General features: G+C 44.2%; 1 protein-coding gene across 1 annotated transcript in view; it reads right to left on the reverse strand.

Moving 5' to 3' along the window:
• Positions 1-524: 524 nt before the first annotated feature.
• The window catches only part of LOC117507850 (receptor-type tyrosine-protein phosphatase gamma-like), a 954,825-nt gene continuing 934,196 nt past the window's right edge, over positions 525-21,153 (reverse strand). The window contains exons 14-17 of the mRNA XM_034167634.1: positions 17,457-17,585; positions 17,090-17,265; positions 7,688-7,880; positions 525-1,343 (exon numbers count right to left, since the gene is read on the reverse strand). Of these exons, the coding sequence (XP_034023525.1) occupies positions 1,167-1,343; positions 7,688-7,880; positions 17,090-17,265; positions 17,457-17,585 (675 nt within the window). The 3' untranslated portion in view covers positions 525-1,166. The remainder of the gene's footprint in view (positions 1,344-7,687; positions 7,881-17,089; positions 17,266-17,456; positions 17,586-21,153) is intronic.

Genomic DNA, 21,153 nt, shown 5'->3' on the forward strand with positions numbered 1-21,153 from the left:
TCGTCTTTGTGGTTTATTCAATTGAATATAGGATGAAGAGGATTTGCAAATAATTGTATTCTGTTTTTAGTTACATTTTACACAACGTCCCAACTTCATTAGAATTGGGGTTGTAGTTTCACCAACCTCAGGTTCCAATGTTTTGCAAGGAATTGATGCATCTGTGCAACATTTACATTGATTACATGAAAGCATCCCTGTGTGTGTGTGTGTGTGTGTATTTACACACTTGCAGAACAGAAATCTGTTTCCACAGTGACGACTAAATGAAGCTGACACACAGACTTTGTGGGTGGTGAGAAAAAGTATCCCTGCAGGAGAACAGTTCATTTTTGAGGATCTGATTGTGGTTTGATTTTAGTACGAGACAACTTTAGACCCCCCAACAAGAACGCTACCACCATGGTTTAGCAGTATCGAGGTACTGAGGAAATTGTCTTCCAAAAGGACACACAGACATGGTGCAAGTCAACCAACCTGACATGGGAGACCATAAAAGACATACGTATATAAAAGTCGCAAAATTATTACAATAAGGATAACTTTATATATGTATACGTACAGTATTTCCAGTTTTTAAAATGCATAACAACTAATACAAAGATTAATCATAAAAGTTCACAGTAGCAGATATTACACCAGCTTCAGAAATGGAACATAAAATGTGAAAATAAACAAAGCAAAGAGGGGAAGAAGCGCTACTCGTGTGTGGTTATAGGCACCGGCACCGCGGTTTGGCGACGACGTGGATGATCACTGAGAAGAGGCTGAACAGCGTTTTGTGACTGAGGTGGGAGCAAAGTGGAGGCAGGCAGAACGATGTCCTTCACAGAAGCAGTTAGATGAAGAAAGTCCATCGCCTTGGCATATCAAAAACCGAAACGAAACGGGAGCGAGCACGCGCGCTCGTGTGAATCAGTTTTAGTGTGTCGGCAGTAACACTGACATTACGTAGTGCAAAGAAGAAAAGACAGAAGTGTTTCTCATCGCCTCGTCTCACCTTCGCCAAGTAAAATGCAGGTGGAACCGTTTAGGAGGACATGAAAACATAAAACAGGGGAAAATTTTAAATGTCTCATCAGTGTAAAAAAGTTCTCAGGCTTTTCATTTTCACGAAGAGTCTGGAAAAAACAAAACAAAACAAAAAAGGCCTCAAAAAGTGTCGTCTACAGTAGTTGGGTGATGGTTGACAAAGTAAAGCGGCTCCTTTCTGAGCTCTTCCAGGGCCTCAGACCCATCAGTCTGTGCGCCGGCTCCGACGTGGCGCCGGGAATGTCCAGAAATGCAAAGACGTTTACCTTGGTGCCAAACAAGCAGAGCAGAACTTTGTACTGGTACTGGTTCTACAGAGACAGAAGAACAGAAAAATAAATCACACATCAGTCATGAATTCACGGCTCCATCCTGACAAGATATAAATCAATCACACTCGCTCACCACGTGTCCCCACTTGGTTACCATGGATACGTGAGGCAGTGTTCAATGAGGTGTGCCGTGTGTTTTCTGACACAGTATTTGGAAATAAAATCAACCAGCTGTGTCGCAGGTGTAACCACACCACAGAGAGAGAGAGAGACAAAATACTGTCAGCGACCAAAAACTAAAGCTGGATGTTCCTAATCTATGCCGACCAAATGTTGATGTATTTCTGTGACGGGTTACAACAACAAACCGTCCATACTGGCAAAAAAAAAAGAAAAGAAAAGAAAAGAAATGGCAGGAGATAGATTTAAGATATAATCAAACATATGTGGAATTTGTGAGCCATAAGGAGATGCTCTTTGACCGGTGGTGTGCTTCTCAAAAAGGTGAGGATTTTGAGCAATTAAAACAGCTGATTTTAATGGAGGATTTTAAAAATAGCCTGTCTGATAGAGTTGTTACTTATGTAAATGAACAAAAAGAAAGTAATGTTGTAAGAGCTGCAGTGCTCGTTGATGAATCTTGACACATTTTGAACGCTCTCATGGTTATGTTAAATCTGAAAGAAGGAAAGGAGGTGGAGACAGTGGTGGCGCCAGAAAATGTTTGTTGGGGGGGCTGGGGTAAAAGTCGGAGGGGCTCCACAAAATGTCGTAGAAATGAACAATACGAGTATATAGAAAATTGCTTTATAAATACCAAGGTATATGTTTTAGTCACCCGTGCTCCTCTAAAATGTGGTATCAATGCACACACACGTCACTTAGAATGATTGCTGAACAACGATATACAGCTTCTGTATATTCTGTGTTAGTGCTTGATGAATTCCTGCTCAAAAAGTAGTTCCCAGATAATTGTGATATATTCCTGTGAGATAATAAGTATATCTCATCTAAATCAATTCTAAAATTTACCAGTAATAAAATTATAAAGATACGCAAGTGAAGTTTTAAGAGTGGCCATAATAAATATTAGGAAACCTAAATTTTTGGAGTATGGAGTTAAATTTGTCTCATTAATACTTGCAAATGCACAGAGGATGATTTTCAAATACTCTTTGATTTGTACACGTTCTTTGTGATCCGCAAACACCAATTTCTGATTTGTAACTTGTGTGCAAATAAACAAATAAATGTTTATTTGCAAAACTGAAAATTCTGTTTGTGAAGGGTGATTCAGCATTGGTGGATCACCAAACACTTTGCTCAGTTACACAATATTGAGACATTCTTAGTGCAAAACTGCAGTTGAGATCCACAAATGTCAGTTGCTATAGTCACATTATTGGCAGAATTATTGGGGGAGCTGGGGGGGGGGGGCCTTGGCTCATTATTGAGGGGGCTTAAGCTCCCCCAAGCCCCCCCTTTGTGCTGCCACTGTGTGGATAAAATTTGCATAGTGTTGATTACGCAGGAGGTTATACCTGCCCCAGTTTTGCGTTCATGTCCAGACGAGCTTGCTCGTACATTTCCACATGTTTTTACATCTTGTGCTGTTACGTGCGCAGTGCTAAGCGATGAGCAGGAGGAGAAAAAGCGAGACTGATTGAGTGACAGTTTTTGGTGACACTGAAGTTGAGAGTGTGCCCTTGTGAATGAGGGCGGAGTGACAGGAGTCATAGAGGGGTATGATGTGGGTGCGCTGTCACTGTCAAGAGTAGATTGACTGCGGATCAGAAAGCTGATGACACTTTAGGCACATTTATTTGACACAGTGACTGATGAGGTCTGTGTCCACTGGTTACTTTTTGTCGGATGGTCGGTTAATGCATAAGTGGACGCCTGTGGATGTGTCTCCTGTTGGGGGTGGGGGTGGTGGTTACGCAGATTGTGGTTCCAACGAAGTACCGTGTTGAAATATTGAAGCTGGCTCATGACAATCCGTTAGCGGCTCATTTGGGTATTAGGAAAACTTATGTTCGCATTCTGCGGCATTTCTTTTGGCCCGGGTTGAAGCGTGATGTGGCGCGCTATTGTAGATTGTTTCATCTCTGGTCAAGTGTCTGGAAAGCCTAATCAGACAATTCCACCTGCCTCGTTGTATCCAAGTCCAGCCGTTGTAAACCTTTGAGCGTGTGTTGATTGACTGTGCGGGTCCGTTACCGCAAACTAAATCTGGAAAGAAGTTTTTGGTAACTGTCATGTGTGCGTCTACGCGGTTCCCTGACGTTTTCACTGTGCGTAAAATTAGTGCACCTGTTGTTGTAAGAGCACTGACAAAGTGTTTTTCTTTGTTTGGGTTCCCAGCGTTATTACAGAGTGACTGTGGTTCGAACTTCATGTCTGAGGTATTTGTGCAGGTTTGAAATTGCTTGGTATAGAACATCTGCTTTCCAGTGCGTACCATCTGCAGAGCCAGGGAGCTCTTGAGCGTTTTCATCAGACTTTTAAAAACATGCTTTGTACGTATTGTTTGGAGTTGAGAGAGACTGGGATGGGCTCTTTGCTTTTCGTGAGGTGGTTCAAGAGTCTTCGGGGGTTAGCCCGGCGGAGCTGTTTTTTTGCACACACGGTTTGTGGTCCACTGAAGTTGTTAAAGGACAAATGGTTTAGGAGGAAGTTCAGAGTAGAATCTTTTGGACTATGACAGTAATTTCCGGTTTAAAGTTTCGGCGTGCTGGGGGAGATAGCAAAGGAAGATCTAAAAAGTTGCGCAAGTCTAAAATGAAGACTTGGTTTGACAGGAGAAGCGAAACTGAGGGTGTTTTGATCCAGGTGATAAGTTTTGTTTTATTACCTATTCCAGGTTTGAGTTTACAAGTGCGTTACAGTGGGCCCTATTGGTTCAGGAAAGGGTTGGTGACAGGGGACTATTGGTGGCTACGCCTGACAGACGGCAGGTCTTGTTTATGCCACGGGTAAATATGCTGAAACCTTATTGTTGTGTGGGCCGCCAGAGAGAGGAGGGTACTGCTGGCCCCCCACCAGAGGGCGCTCTGCCTGAAGTGCGGGCTTCAGGCACGAGAGGGCGCTGCCGCCTCAGGAACAAGCCGTGGTGACAGCTGTCACCCATCATCCATGACAGCTGTCACTGATCATCTCATCCACATCTGGAATAAAGGCAGGAAGACACCTCCACCACATTGCCGAGATATCATCTTCTACAAGAGGTAATATCCTCAGCACGTTCTGTAATTGCAATATTGTATATTGTGAGTGTTTGCAGGAGTACCAGTTCCTCTGTTGGTGAAAGCTGTGAGAGCGCTGATGGCACTCTTTTCCCCTGAGGAATCTACAGTACTCAGCAGTGTTTTAGTGAGAGGTGGAGGTGGAATTCCCACCAGGATTGTTACTGGGTGTTCACACAACCCACCCTTGACTGTCTTTGCTTTCTGCGCAGCAGTACCAGATCCGACACGCCGTGACGGTGGCCACCTGGGGACTTCGGGACTTGGCGGCTCCAGTATTCCTCGGGTTCGGTGGCCGTGGAAATCGTGTGGTTCTGGTTCGTTTCCAGACGGGCGTCTCCTATCGTCGAGCCTGCCCACACGACACCTTTATTGATTGACTTGTGCACATTCTGTAATCTGCTGTGTTTGGTTGTGTTCATTCACAACAGTAAAGTGTGAATAATTTGAATCCTTCCATTGTCCGTTCATTTTACGCCCCCTGTTGTGGGTCCGTGTCACTACACTTTCCCAACACTTATTTTGAGTTCTTCTTTGTCAAACTGTCTGCTGGTGGTGTGGTTGAGTCATTCGAGCCACGTGTCAGTTTGGTTGACAGACGTGCAGGAGGAGCTGTCCAATGATGAATCTGACAGTGAGGTCTTTCCCGTGGCTTTAACTTTAAGTCGCTGGTATGCGATATTCCCACTCACATGCATGTGCTCAGTCATGATATAGATGTCGGGATTCTAAACCTATAAAACAACATCCTTACAGAGTAAATCCAGACAAGTTGGGTGCTGTTTGAAGAAGTAGGTGAAGTATATGGTGGAACATGGTATTGATGTGAAGAGCAGTAGTGTGTGGAGTTCGCCGTGTCTCTAACATTAAAGCCATGGAGAGGACTGGTTTTGTGTACGGACTTTAGGAAGGTCAATGGGGATAACTAGGCCGTTATTTTCCTGCTGCCTCGAAGGGAGTATTGTGTTGATCATGGTGGAGCTGCCCCAGTTTTTCACGAAGCTGGATCTGCTAAAGGGATACTGGCAGGTGGCTCTGATGGCATGGGCCCAGGAGATCTCTGCCTTGTCACTCCCAATGATTTCCTCCAGTATACGGTGAGGGCTTTTTGGGATGTGTAATGCTCCGGCAATGTTTCAGTCGGCATTAAGAATGTGGTTTGTCTGGTTTACTCTTTTGTGAGGCGTATCTTGATGATGTGTGATTTGTTCTCAAACGTGGCTGAGCATGTAGACCATGTGGGTTCAGTCTTTGTGCGTCTGAGTGAGATTAATTTCACTGTTAATTTTTCGAAATGTGAAATTGGTCAAGCGATGGTGATCTATCTTGGGAAAATGGGGGTGGAGAGGTTCAGGTGCGCCCTGTTCAGGCTAAGCTGTCAATGCTCCCACCACTTGTACAGAGTTGCGTCGGTATTTGGTGATGGTGGGGTATTATAGGGGGTTTTGTTAAAAAATTTTCAGCGGTTGCTGCACCCGTTGACTGATCTCCTTAAGTCCAAAGGTGGATTTTTGGTTGGTCTGACTTGTGCCAGTCTGCATTTGAGCAGACCAAGTCTTTGTTGGTGTCTGCTCCTGTTTTGGCCGCACCTTGTTTTGAAGTGCCATTTAAGTTGGCTGTAGATGCATGTGATTGGGAGTAGGGGATGTCCTTGTGGCAAGAAGGTGCTGATGGATTTGAACATTCTGTTTCTTATTTTTCAAAGAAGCTTAATAAACAGCAGAGGTGGTATTCTACCATCGAGAAGGAAGCTCTTGCCTTGGTCCTGGCTTTGGAGCATTTTGAAGTTTATGTGGGTTGGATCCAGCGTGCCTGTACTTGTCTTTACAGATCACAACCCGCTCGTGTTCTTGGCCCGCATGTGTAATAAGAATCACAGGCTGATGAATTGGGCTCTACGTCTGCAGTCCTTTAATATTGTGGTACAGCACATGTGTGGTAAGGATAATGTGGTGGCTGACGCACTTTTGCGCCTATAGATTTGTTTTTTGATTTTTGTTTTTTCACTGAATGGATTTTTTTTTTTTTTTCTTTCTTTCAGGAACCTATTCAGTGTGTTTTGGGGTGGGTGTGTTATGTGCTGGGCACGTGATTCTTTGCCATCTTATTTTTGTATTATTAGTATTATTATTATTTTTCCCTGTTTATTTTCAGGTTATAATTATGTTTGTTGTTGTATCTTTTGTCTATTGAGTTTTTGTTTTTTTTTTTTGGACTATTATATTTTGTGGGGGTTTTTTTTTTGGTTTTGTGGACCGCCCCCTGCTATAAACAGGCTTGTCTGCGGGTGCCTCAGCTGTCAGGATGCGGGCTGCAAGCCTTAGGCCTGAACCTGTCCGGTATGGGTAATTTTTAGTAGTTTACTTTTGTTTTTTTTTTAACTCCTTTTGGGCCTGGTGGGACCGGCTGCCTTGTTTTCGCTTTTCTTTTGATTGGGTTTAGGGGTTTTTGTTTCTTTTTTAGGTCCGGTGGTTTGCAGCGGCTTCCACGGCCCTGTATGGGTTGGCCCGCTGCTGCACCTGTTGTTTCTGTTTAGCTGGCCTTCCAGGCCCCAACTTTCTTTTGTAACTTTTGGATTATTTATGGGACATGGGGAGGTAAGGGTTCTATTGTGTAACATTAACAAAGAAGTCTAACTAAATGAAATAAATCCAGAAGAACAAAGAATAATGTAATAATCAATAAAAACTGACTATTTGACTCTTTCCTTCATTGTCTGTGTCTCAATAAATATGTTGTGTCCCTCTGGGCCATAACATGCGCGAACAGAAATCAACTTGGGCACTGGTCCTCACGTGCAGCCACTTTTGCGCGCGGCACGCAGAGATATTTGCATGTGCACGTAGTGGTAATTTGTGTGCACAATGTGATCATTTGCAAGCGCGCAGTGAATATCTATGCGTGTGGTTTTGGCGCTGATCTGAACGCCACGCTCCAGCCTACCTTGCTGCCAGATTTTTAGAATTTTCATGAGACACACCGCAAGACAATCCAGATGTAGGGCAGAAAAAGTAACTTGTACTTTGAGTAATTTATTAACTATGTGTATTTACACAAGTACATTTTTCAAATAGATGTTTCACTTGCTATTTTTCTTTTGTGATACTGATTCTATTTTACATTCTGTACGTTACCCACCACTGAGTCGGACAGAGGGTTGCCTCTCCATTCCAGCCCATCCAGGCGCTGAGGTGCTGAGTGAGTCAGGGTGACGCTGTGCCTGCTGCGCATGTCTTCCAGGAAGACGGGTCCATCGGCTGTGCTCTTGTCTTTGTCCTGCTGCAGCGTGTAGTTGCATACGATGGACATCGCCATCAGACCCTGTCCAGAACTGCAACACAACAAAAACACTTAGCAGACAGAGAGAGACATGGGACAAACATGCTGTACCTCAAAAATACATTCAAACTAATTAGAATCCTCCGCCCACTGCAGTGGACAACTCTGTCCACATAAACAACAGATCTGCTTCAGTCTCTCATTCTGGATCAAAGCCGGGGGGGCTTTGATCCCCCCGCCGCAGTAGAGCCAGAGATGAATGGCATCCTGAACATGCTCCTTTGATCCTGTTTGTCATCATGATCCTCACTGTACATCCTTACTTCTGAATACTGGCCTGAATCCAGTATCAAAGATCACAGAAACAAAGACTAGGATCACCCTCATCTTTGTTTCTGTGAACCTTGATCAGGATCAAAGATCCTAACTGCTGAACTTTGATCTTGATCACTGAAAGTAGTTCCTGGTTGCTGAAATTTTATCTTGATCACTGACATCTGAACCAAAACAATGACCTATGATGTTTAGGATCCTGATCCATCAGTCTTTGTTCCTGATCACTGAATGTTGATCCTGATCACAGAGATTTGATCCTGTTCACTCAGCTTTGAGCTGCAGTGTAACAAAGTTCTGTTTTAATTTACAACACAGTAAGTGCAGTACTGTTATGTGTCGACGCGGGTTGAGGAGCGGACCTGCGTCTGACGGAACCCAGCGCTAAAATAACCAGAAAGCGGTTCCAATAACAAAACAATTTATTCTTTCCACCCTCTGGTGCATAACAAAGTGAATGAACAAAAAAATGCGTCAGTCTGGTGGAGTGAAGGCTGGCACGCTCTCCAGCGCCTAAAAGGATCGAAGCCTGGCGCTTCGGACTCACTTTTACCGCCAAACACCCCCCAGGTGGACACGACAAACCGACTCTCTGCGAAGGATAGAAGAGGTGAGGTAAGTCAGCAGTTACAAGCAATATCCTTCAAAAGGCACACACTATCAGCACACATTCAGGTTTGTATTTAAGCTTTATGTAATGAGCAGCTTCTCACAACAGGTGGAGGATCAGTTGTACGCATGCCACGGCAGTGAGAAGCGAGCTGCACAATTCTCATCACAATTCAAATATACTGCGTAACAAAATACCAAGTTACTATCAACAATTAGTCAAACAATTAATCACCTCTGATGTGTGCTGACAGCATGTGTCCCTCACCCTTCTTCCTTCACAGGCACGATGTGTCAAACCCAGGCGCGGTCCTCAGCGTCTCACAAACGAACATCACAAGGTCGAGTTCCCGGCAATTCTGCCTGAATCACACATGGCTTAAATGCAGAACGCCATCTAATTATCCGCTTCAGCTGAAAGTCTTTAAGGTTGCATGTGAGCACCATCCACAGGTGCTGCACATAACGTTGATCAATCAATCAATCAATCAATCAATTTTTTTATATAGCGCCAATTCACAACAAACAGTTGCCCCAAGGCGCTTTATATTGTAAGGCAAGGCCATACAATAATTATGTAAAACCCCAACGGTCAAAACGACCCCCTGTGAGCAAGCACTTGGCTACAGTGGGAAGGAAAAACTCCCTTTTAACAGGAAGAAACCTCCAGCAGAACCAGGCTCAGGGAGGGCAGTCTTCTGCTGGACTGGTTGGGGCTGAGGGAGAGAACCACGAAAAAGACATGCTGTTGAGGGGAGCAGAGATCGATCACTAATGATTAAATGCAGAGTGGTGCATACAGAGCAAAAAGAGAAAGAAACAGTGCATCATGGCACCCCCCAGCAGTTTACGTCTATAGCAGCATAACTAAGGGATGGTTCAGGGTCACCTGATCCAGCCCTAACTATAAGCTTTAGCAAAAAGGAAAGTTTTAAGCCTAATCTTAAAAGTAGAGAGGGTGTCTGTCTCCCTGATCTGAATTGGGAGCTGGTTCCACAGGAGAGGAGCCTGAAAGCTGAAGGCTCTGCCTCCCATTCTACTCTTACAAACCCTAGGAACTACAAGTAAGCCTGCAGTCTGAGAGCGAAGCGCTCTATTGGGGTGATATGGTACTACGAGGTCCCTAAGAGAAGATGGGACCTGATTATTCAAAACCTTATAAGTAAGAAGAGAATTTTAAATTATATTCTAGAATTAACAGGAAGCCAATGAAGAGAGGCCAATATGGGTGAGATATGCTCTCTCCTTCTAGTCCCCGTCAGTACTCTAGCTGCAGCATTTTGAATTAACTGAAGGCTTTTTAGGGAACTTTTAGGACAACCTGATAATAATGAATTACAATAGTCCAGCCTAGAGGAAATAAATGCATGAATTAGTTTTCAGCATCACTCTGAGACAAGACCTTTCTGATTTTAGAGATATTGCATAAATGCAAAAAAGCAGTCCTACATATTTGTTTAATATGCGCTTTGAATGACATATCCTGATCAAAAATGACTCCAAGATTTCTCACAGTATTACTAGAGGTCAGGGTAATGCCATCCAGAGTAAGGATCTGGTTAGACACCATGTTTCTAAGATTTGTGGGGCCAAGTACAATAACTTCAGTTTTATCTGAGTTTAAAAGCAGGAAATTAGAGGTCATCCATGTCTTTATGTCTGTAAGACAATCCTGCAGTTTAGCTAATTGGTGTGTGTCCTCTGGCTTCATGGATAGATAAAGCTGGGTATCATCTGCGTAACAATGAAAATTTAAGCATACCATCTAATAATACTGCCTAAGGGGAAGCATGTATAAAGTGAATAAAATTGGTCCTAGCACAGAACCTTGTGGAACTCCATAATTAACTTTAGTCTGGTGAAGAAGATTCCCCATTTACATGAACAAATTGTAATCTATTAGACAAATATGATTCAAACCACCGCAGCGCAGTGCCTTTAATACCTATGGCATGCTCTAATCTCTGTAATAAAATTTATGGTCAACAGTATCAAAAGCAGCACTGAGGTCCAACAGAACAAGCACAGAGACAAGTCCACTGTCTGAGGCCATAAGAAGATCATTTGTAACCTTCACTAATGCTGTTTCTGTACTATAATGAATTCTAAAACCTGACTGAAACTCTTCAAATAGACCATTCCTCTGCAGATGATCAGTTAGCTGTTTTACAACTACCCTTTCAAGAATTTTTGAGAGAAAAGGAAGGTTGGAGATTGGCCTATAATTAGCTAAGATAGCTGGGTCAAGTGATGGCTTTTTAAGTAATGGTTTAATTACTGCCACCTTAAAAGCCTGTGGTACATAGCCAACTAACAAAGATAGATTGATCATATTTAAGATAGAAGCATTAAATAATGGTAGGGCTTCCTTGAGCAGCCTGGTAGGAATGGGGTCTAATAAACATGTTGATGGTTTGGATGAAGTAACTAATGAAAATAACTCAGACAGAACAATCGGAGAGAAAGAGTCTAACCAAATACCCGGCATCACTGAAAGCAGCCAAGATAACGATACGTCTTTGGGATGGTTATGAGTAATTTTTTCTCTAATAGTTAAAATTTTGTTAGCAAAGAAAGTCATGAAGTCATTACTAGTTAAAGTTAATGGAATACTCAGCTCAATAGAGCTCTGACTCTTTGTCAGCCTGGCTACAGTGCTGAAAAGAAACCTGGGGTTGTTCTTATTTTCTTCAATTAGTGATGAGTAGAAAGATGTCCTAGCTTTACGGAGGGCTTTTTTATAGAGCAACAGACTCTTTTTCCAGGCTAAGTGAAGATCTTCTAAATTAGTGAGACGTCATTTCCTCTCCAACTTACGGGTTATCTGCTTTAAGCTGCGAGTTTGTGAGTTATACCACGGAGTCAGGCACTTCTGATTAAAGCTCTCTTTTCAGAGGAGCTACAGCATCCAAAGTTGTCTTCAATGAGGATGTAAAACTATTGACGAGATGCTCTATCTCCCTTACAGAGTTTAGGTAGCTACTCTGCACTGTGTTGGTATATGGCATTAGAGAACATAAAGAAGGAATCATATCCTTAAACCTAGTTACAGCGCTTTCTGAAAGACTTCTAGGTAATGAAACTTAGTCCCCACTGCTGGGTAGTCCATCAGGGTAAATGTAAATGTTATTAAGAAATGATCAGACAGAAGGGAGTTTTCAGGGAATACTGTTAAGTCTTCTATTTCCATACCATAAGTCAGAACAAGATCTAAGATATAATTAAAGTGGTGGGTGGACTCATTTACTTTTTGAGCAAAGCCAATAGAGTCTAATAATAGATTAAATGCAGTGTTGAGGCTGTCATTCTCAGCATCTGTGTGGATGTTAAAATCGCCCACTATAATTATCTTATCTGAGCTAAGCACTAAGTCAGACAAAAGGTCTGAAAATTCACAGAGAAACTCACAGTAACGACCAGGTGGACGATAGATAATAACAAATAAAACTGTTTTTGGGACTTCCAATTTGGATGGACAAGACTAAGAGACAAGCTTTCAAATGAATTAAAGCTCTGTCTGGGTTTTTGATTAATTAATAAGCTGGAATGGAAGATTGCTGCTAATCCTCCTCCTCGGCCCGTGCTACGAGCATTCTGACAGTTAGTGTGACTCGGGGGTGTTGACTCATTTAAACTAACATATTCATCCTGCTGTAACCAGGTTTCTGTTAGGCAGAATAAATCAATATGTTGATCAATTATTATATCATTTACCAACAGGGACTTAGAAGAGAGAGACCTAATGTTTAATAGACCACATTTAACTGTTTTAGTCTGTGGTGCAGTTGAAGGTGCTATATTATTTTTCTTTTTGAATTTTTATGCTTAAATGATTTTTGCTGGTTGTTGGGGTCTGGGAGCAGGCACCGTCTCTACTGGGATGGGGTAATGAGGGGATGGCAGGGGGAGAGAAGCTGCAGAGAGGTGTGTAAGACTACAACTCTGCTTCCTGGTCCCAAACCCTGGATAGTCACGGTTTGGAGGATTTAAGAAAATTGACCAGATTTCTAGAAATGAGAGCTGCTCCATCCAAAGTGGGATGGATGCCGTTTCTCCTAACAAGGCCCGGGTTTCCCCAGAAGCTTTGCCAATTATCTATGAAGCCCACCTCATTTTTTGGACACCACTCAGACAGCCAGCAATTCAAGGAGAACAGGCGGCTAAACATGTCACTCCCGGTCCGATTGGGGAGGGGCCCAGAGAAAACTACAGAGTCCCGACATTGTTTTTGCAAAGTTACACACCGATTTAATGTAATTTTAGTGACCTCCGATTGGCGTAACCGGGTGTCATTACTTGCCGACGTGAATTACAATCTTACCAAATTTACGCTTAGCCTTAGCCAGCAGTTTCAAATTTCCTTCAATGTCGCCTGCTCTGGCCCCCGGAAGACAATTGACTATGGTTGCTGGTGTCGCTAACTTCACATTTCTCAAAATAGAGTCGCCAATAACCAGAGTTTGATCCTCGGCGGGTGTGGTCGTCGAGTGGGGAAAAACGGTTAGAAATGTGAACGGGTTGGCGGTGTACACGGGCTTCTGTTTAGAACTACGCTTCCTCCTCACAGTCACCCAGTCAGCCTGCTTGGGATCTGCCAGGGGGGAACTAACGGCGGCTAAGCTACCTTGGTCTGCACCGACTACAGGGGCCTGGCTAGCTGTAGAATTTTCCACGGTGCGGAGCCGAGTCTCCAATTCGCCCAGCCTGGCCTCCAAAGCTACGAATAAGCTACACTTATTACAAGTACCATTACTGCTAAAGGAGGCCGAGGAATAACTAAACATTTCACACCCAGAGCAGAAAAGTGTGGGAGAGACAGGAGAAGCCGCCATGCTAAACCGGCTAAGAGCTAGTAGCTACGCTAACCTAGCGGATTCCTAAAAACACGCAAAGTGAATAATTTAGAGGTGATTCAGCAGAAGGAGTGCTTTAGTTAAGGCACGTAAAGATTACACTGGGAAACAAATCGTAATCTAGATAACTAGATCAATCTAACTGCGCAGATTAAACAGCTAACAGATACAGAAAAACACCGCTGTGCTCCGGAACAGGAAGTGATACAATACCGCAGTGAGAGCCAACCACCAGTAGAGGCAAGATGTGATGTGATTTGCACCTTCTCCACAGACAAATCAGTTTTCATGCCACCTGGAGAGCAAAGAAAAGAAAAGAACACCAAAATGTCCAGCCACACCCCCCAAACACACAACAAGTACAGTACCATACCCTACTGGCAACCAGGGGTGCCAGCATTATACTGGTACTCTACAGATTTCATTGGGGTTCTTCCATTTTGCTCAGAGTCACTACAGGAGTTTCAGCTTTGGATCTACATGTTGATTTGGTTTTTCGAAAACAACTCCATCTGTGCAATGAGTCGGGGACATGGCTGGCCTTGAATCAGGGATATTCTATCTGCACATGCACTAACTGTGTGCTCCAATGTGCAAAACATTAATGTACTTTTCATCTTAAGTGTTTTAGCTCACTGATGCAGCCTGCTCAGTTCGAAACAGACATGATATTTTCTAAACACTTTCTGTTAATATGAAGAATTTAGAAAAACATCTTAAAAGTCTTTATGTTAAGTACCAGCACACACTGTGAAGTGCACATGTGCTACACTGAGTTCATGTCCAGGGAAATGCTTATAAGGCAACTTATAACTCCACAAAGTACAGTCATGACTCTGGGGTTTTGAACATGGCTTAAACTGCACAATGGAACTTGAACATCACAATATTAAGGCAAATTTGGTCGAAGTGCGCATGAAGTGCACATGAAGGAATTGTATGAAAACCGTGTAATTTCGGAGCTGTTTCCAATGCCTCATACACCTGTTGCTAGAACTATTTGCGCACACCAGCTGTTGACAGACAGCGCATGCGCTGTGCGAGCCCATCAAACCCTCTCATGGCAGGTGTCGGCCAAATTCCAGGTGACATGCACGAACATCTAACACCGCTCACATGGCATTTAGAAAATGTGTGGCCATTCGCACTCTTGGCCAACAACAGTCTGCAGACAATCACTGTCGTACTGGCAGTGAAATTTGTCTAAGTGCCCCACGTTTGTGGGTTTGTTGTGTGCGCTGAACTGACAGGTGTGACTACTCTCTTTTGCAATCAGAGCTTCTGGAAGGCGTGTGAATCCTGTGGGTGACATGTATTTTTATTTTTATTTTTTTTATTTCAGCCGCACGATGTGTAATCACCTCATGGCACTGCGTTCCAGTGTGCACAAACGTGCACTCCTGCCCGTCGGTGCGATGTTTCATGGTGCGCATAATTTGAACTGTTTCGCACTGTTTTGCTGTATTCGACCAAACTTCGCACTGTGTGAAGGGGCCTTTAGGTTGGAAAGACCAAAGTACAGTCCTCACCAGATTTCCTCTTGAATCGACTACATTTGGTATTTGGTAATTTGTGTAATGACAGCTTATCTCTCATGCTGAACAATAGGGGCATTAACAGGTTTTCTGCATCATGGTTATCAACCTCAGTTTGAGTGATATTAAGAATTGTAATTGTCATCCTTAACCAGTCTGAAATTTTACAGTGAAACCAGTAACCATTTCAACTCTACTTTGAAGATACTGGTCCATCCATGGACTGCTCTGGGTTAAGCTACAGATTTTATAGAAGCACAAAGGCTTCTAGTGTTGTTGTGTTGCTGCTTTGAGAATACAGTGTATTTTTGTATTCTTGACACGACTTCATTCAATTCATTCTCCTTCATTCACAAATACTTGTCACAGACATGAATGAGTGAAGCTCTTCAGCCTCTCACCATGTCATTTAGATCCTTCAGACTTTTTTTTTAGCAAATGCTTCAGGGGAATATTAGCATGGCTAAAACCTTTCAGCCCCCCACCCCTGCCTTTTTAAGCATTTTTCTTTTTTTTTTGCCTTTCAGCTTCTGGGGGGAGCTCCATCCCCCAGACCCCCTAATTACATCCCTGCCACTTTAAGCATTTTTTAATGGAGATGTAAATTAATATTCAAAGTTTTCAGCTAGTTGACAGTAGGGCTGTACAATATGGCCAGATTATCATATCTCAATATTGTCATATCAATATGATATATGATATGACTATGATTTGACAAAAAGTGCAGCAACAGTGAAAATTAAACAGTCTTAAACTAAACAGTAATAATACCACACTCATTTTGCACTTATCATAAGGTTAGGATACTGTGCCCTCCAAAAGTACTGGAACACTTGGAATTTCACACATTTTAATTTGTTTATGCCATTTCAAATACAAGAAATACAAAAAATATAAAGAATAAAAATGCCTAAAATTATCTTCCTCAAACTCAAACTGAAAGCAAATCTCTAAAACCTGTTCATATCTTTAAATAATAATCAGTTTTATTGACAGTTTTCTTTAGACATGTCAGGGGATGGAAACATGAACATTTCTAAGTCACTGAATATGTCTTGGACTTTACATTTTTAATAGGTACGGTCAGACATCCAGGTCCCTGATGCGCGTGCACATCACAACGCGTATAGTAACCAGCGAGTTGCTGAAAACGAATCGCTGTCGTGCTCATTTCCTACTTGACGTCCTTCGCACTCGCATCTGATTGTAATAGAAAGTTCATACCAGCTGAACACTTTTCAGCCAGGAGTGGTGTTAGACACCTGTGAGAGTGCCACATGGCATTCACTCACAAATCAACAGATCCTTGCATTTGCGAAGGCTGCACTCAACATTCATAAGAGTGCCATGTGGCATTCGAGTAGCACTCACGCTATATATCTTCACCACGAGTCCATGTGAAATACAGCTGACATTGGGTTGACATGTGCTAATGTGTCATTTGTACCACTTCCGTGAGATACCAACTGCAAATTTGTCTCACATTCATGTGTTTGGTAGCTATTTTGCATCTCCTAATACTCTACAACAGTCGCAGTCCAGTGAGGACCCTAGCAGCTGTATCTGGAATAGGAAGCAGCTGGTCCCCTTTTAGTCATCAACTCACAACCAATGGGAAATATACATTTAGAAATATTAGTTCTAATTCTCCTTTTAGCTGCTTGCAGTTGCTGCCCTGAAATGCTGCATCCTCCACCCCACTGCCACCAGTTGGTCCCTGCTGACACCTGGGGTAGACTCCACCTCACCTGCCGATATCAGGATTCAGATGATCACATACCCCATGTCTGGCACCTCCCCCCAAAACTGTTCTAACATTTTGCAAAATATCATGATGGATTAAATCTTTCATTGTTTCTAGTTTCCTGATTCTGAATGGAAGAACTGGTGGATCTTGATATTATAAGTTGACGCTAACAGACGCATGTTACCTGAAATGGACAGACACAGCTCCTATTGACAGTATGTGGGTGGCTGAAGACCTATGGACAGATGTGACGACAGGCAGGGTAGACTCAGGAAAGCCCATGTTGGGCCACAGACTGTAATGGTACCGGGGTATTGACCGATCATTCTGGGCCTGGCCCTTAGGGTTCCACTTCAGGTCCTCATTGACCGTAAAGAGGAAAGAGAAGACAAATGAAAGGGAACAAAGAAAGTAAAACTGATTAACTTGTCTTGCAATATCTTGCCAAAAACAAACAAACACAAAAACCTGATACTTATACACGTAATTATTATCAGATGACATAAAACCCTCTCGGGTCACGTGTCCTGAATGCTTCCTTTCTGTCTTACCTTTAGGACTTTACTGTTCCACAGCGTGAAGTGGTAAACGGTGCAGCAGGCGTGAACTTGGGTGCTTTTCATTGTTACGACTGTGTTACCAGCAATGTTTTGGGTCAGCAGATACTGCTCAGATTTCTTCTGTGAAGTACAAACACACACAGAGCTGAGGCACGTTTACCTCCACCTCAGATAAAAATGTTCAAACTCAGCTGCACACATCTGACCAAACAATACATGCGTTTAGTCAAACTGATTGAAATCACTTTGTGTTCACCATGTTAGATTTTCCAATGGGACAAAGGTTTCCAGACACCAGTATGTTGAATTAATATGATCACAGAATGTACCCTGAATTGATGTAAATACTTCTTAGAATCTTCTGATTGTGATTGAGAGCATGTGAAAAGCAACAGGACTCTCCTCAGATCCACTGGGGAAGTAAGCACATACATGGACCAACAGAGGAAGAGAAGGGTTGAGTACTACTTCAACCTCAACCTCAACCCCAGACGAAACCATGTCCCCTTCATATCTTGAGGTTTGATCGTATGTCAATCTGATCCTGGGCTTTGTCTCTACAGGATCGGTCTCAGCTGTTTCCTCTGAATCCACCCTTGTGTGAAACAGGCTTTATGAAAAAAAGTTATGTTCACTCATAGTCAAGGGAACCACAACAATTTCAGTTGACATACGTAAGTCAGACATCAGGCTCTGATGGACCCTGGGAGTACACAAGGAGGTATTTGTTAATAAGAATCAGTGATCAGGTGACTCACTATCTGTGGTCAAGTGACTCTTGGCCTGCTTATAGAGGTACCAAAGCATTGTGTTCCTCCAGACATACAACTTGTATTACTTGTAATACTTGTATTCAGCAGTCATGGTGGGTGACAGATGCTTTTCTCCAGTCAACCGAGAACCACCAAACATTTCATGGGTCCATGATCTTTTCTGCTGGATTGTTTGGACAGTAAGTATGTCTTGTCTGCTTAAGCTTATTATCTTTCATTTGAAGCCCCTACAATGTGACAGAATGTGGATATTCAGCGAATACACACACACACACACACACACACACACACACACACACACACACACACACACACACACACACACACACACACATTACCAACTTAAACATATTAATAGTGTGTGTTCTGCTTAAAGCTACTTGTTTGTCCAATCCATGTTGTTATTTGAACAAACTTTGCTTCGGTGTCGAGGAAAAGGCAGGAGGGGGCGAATAAACATATCGCGGATGTAAACCCCAGTTATCCTCCGACCCTGTGTCATTTTTGAGAACATCCATCCATCCATCCATTTTCTTCCACTTTATCCGGAGTCGGGTCGCGGGGGCAGCAGCTCAAGCAAAGCCGCCCAGACCTCCCGATCCACACACACCTCCTCCAGCTCCTCCGGGGGAACCCCAAGGCGTTCCCAAGCCAGCCGAGAGATGTAGTCCCTCCAGCGTGTCCTGGGTCTTCCCCGGGGCCTCCTCCCAGTGGGACGTGCCCGGAACACCTCTCCAGCGAGGCGTCCAGGGGGCATCCGGAAAAGATGCCCGAGCCACCTCAACTGACTCCTTTCAACATGGAGGAGCAGCGGCTCGACTCCGAGCTCCTCCCGAGTGACCGAGCTCCTCACCCTATCTCTAAGGGAGCGCCCAGCCACCCTGCGGAGGAAACTCATCTCGGCCGCTTGTACTCACGATCTCGTTCTTTTGGTCATGAGCCAAATCTCATGACAATAGGTGAGGATCGGAACGTAGACTGATCGGTAAATCGAGAGCTTTGCCTGCCTACTCAGCTCTCTCTTCACCACGACGGTCCGATACAGCGACCGCATCACTGCAGATGCTGCACCGATCCGTCTATCGATCTCACGCTCCATCCGTCCCTCACTCGTGAACAAGACCCCGAGATACTTAAACTCCTCCACTTGAGGCAAGGACACTCCACCGACCTGAAGAGGGCAAAGCACCTTTTTCCGGTCGAGAACCATGGCCTCGGATTTGGAGGTGCTGATTTTCATCCCGGACGCTTCACACTCGGCTGCAAACCGCCCCAGTGCACGCTGAAGGTCCTGATTTGATGAAGCCAACAGAACCACATCGTCCGCAAACAGCAGAGACGAGATTCTGTAGTTCCCAAACCAGACCCCCTCTACACCCTGGCTGCGCCTAGAAATTCTGCCCATAAAAATAATGAACAGAACCGGTGCCAAAGGGCAGCCCTGGCGGAGGCCAACGTGCACTGGAAACAGGTTTGACTTACTACCGGCAATGCAGAGGCGTGTCAGCCAAGACAGCCCCACAACATCCACAGACTTAAGGTACTCAGGACGGATTTCATCCACCCCAGGAGTCTTGCCACCGAGGAGCTTTCTAACCACCTCGGTGACTTCGGCCTGGGTAATGGATGAGTCCGCCTCCGAGTCCCCAGTCTCTGCTTCCTCTTCGGAAGACGTGACGATGGGATTGAGGAGATCCTCGAAGTACTCCTTCCACCGCCCGACAACATCCCCAGTCAGGGTCAACAGCTCCCCACCCGCACCGTAAACAGTGCTGGTGGAGAGCTGCTTCCGCCTCCCGAGGCGTCGGATGGTTTGCCAGAATCTCTTCGAGGCCAACCAATAGTCCTCCTCCATAGCCTCCCGAACTCCTCCCAGACCCGAGTTTTTGCCTCTGCGACCGCATGGGCTGCGGCACGCTTGGCCTGCCAGTACCTGTCAGCTGCCTCTGGGGTCCCACCTACCAACAAAGATAAGTAGGACTCCTTCTTCAGCTTGATGGCATCCCTTACTTCCAGTGTCCACCACCGGGATTTTTGAGAACATACTTTGTTTGTTTTAAGGTGTCCTGACACTTATACACATTTTGGCTCTGCACTCTTGCGCACTTCGTTGTGCCAATGCCACCTGCTGTGTTCCCAGCTGGACTTCACGCTTTGTGCTGCTGGACACAGCATATATAAAATAATTATTTCGTAGCGGATTAATCATTTTCTCTCAGAGTTTGGCTGATGAAAACACCTGTATTCACAGAGGGAAGGTGTCGTAGCACGGACCCACAACAGGGGGCGCAAAGGAACGGACAATGAATAAGCCAATAAGTAACAATTTAATGTTGTGACAACACACAACTAAACACACAAAATATATATAGCCAATTAACACCAGGTGACGTGTGGGCAGGCTCGAAGATAGAAGACCCCCGACGAAAGATGAGCCGCGTCCCACACGGCTTCCACCACCAACGGCCTGAAGAACACCGGAGCCGCCAAGTCCCGAGTCCCCAGGTGGCCTCTGTCTTCGGCTGTCGACCCTGGTACTGCTGGCAGAAAACAAGACAGGATGGATGAGTGTGAAGTCGCACACTCAGTAATCCACAGTCTGCACTCAGTTAGGAGGGAACACCTCCACCTCCAATCACACACTCGTGCAGCTCCTGTTTAACCACTTATCTGGTTCGGGGTGTGAGGCGAAGCCGTCGCTGATCACACCAAACGCCAATCCCACAGATAAGGCAGACACAACAGGATAACGGCTGCAAAAGAAGTTCCGATTATCACTCAACGATTTGAGTCAGCAGAGAAAATTACCTCTTCGGTAGTTGATTTCTCGGCGGGGAGGTGGAGTTGCAGTCCGGCTTATATAGTGGTGTAGATGAGTGACAGCTGGTGCGATGAGTGACAGCTGTCACTTCTTC

This window comes from Thalassophryne amazonica, chromosome 3 (assembly GCF_902500255.1).
Source record: "Thalassophryne amazonica chromosome 3, fThaAma1.1, whole genome shotgun sequence".
Lineage (NCBI taxonomy): Eukaryota > Metazoa > Chordata > Actinopteri > Batrachoidiformes > Batrachoididae > Thalassophryne > Thalassophryne amazonica.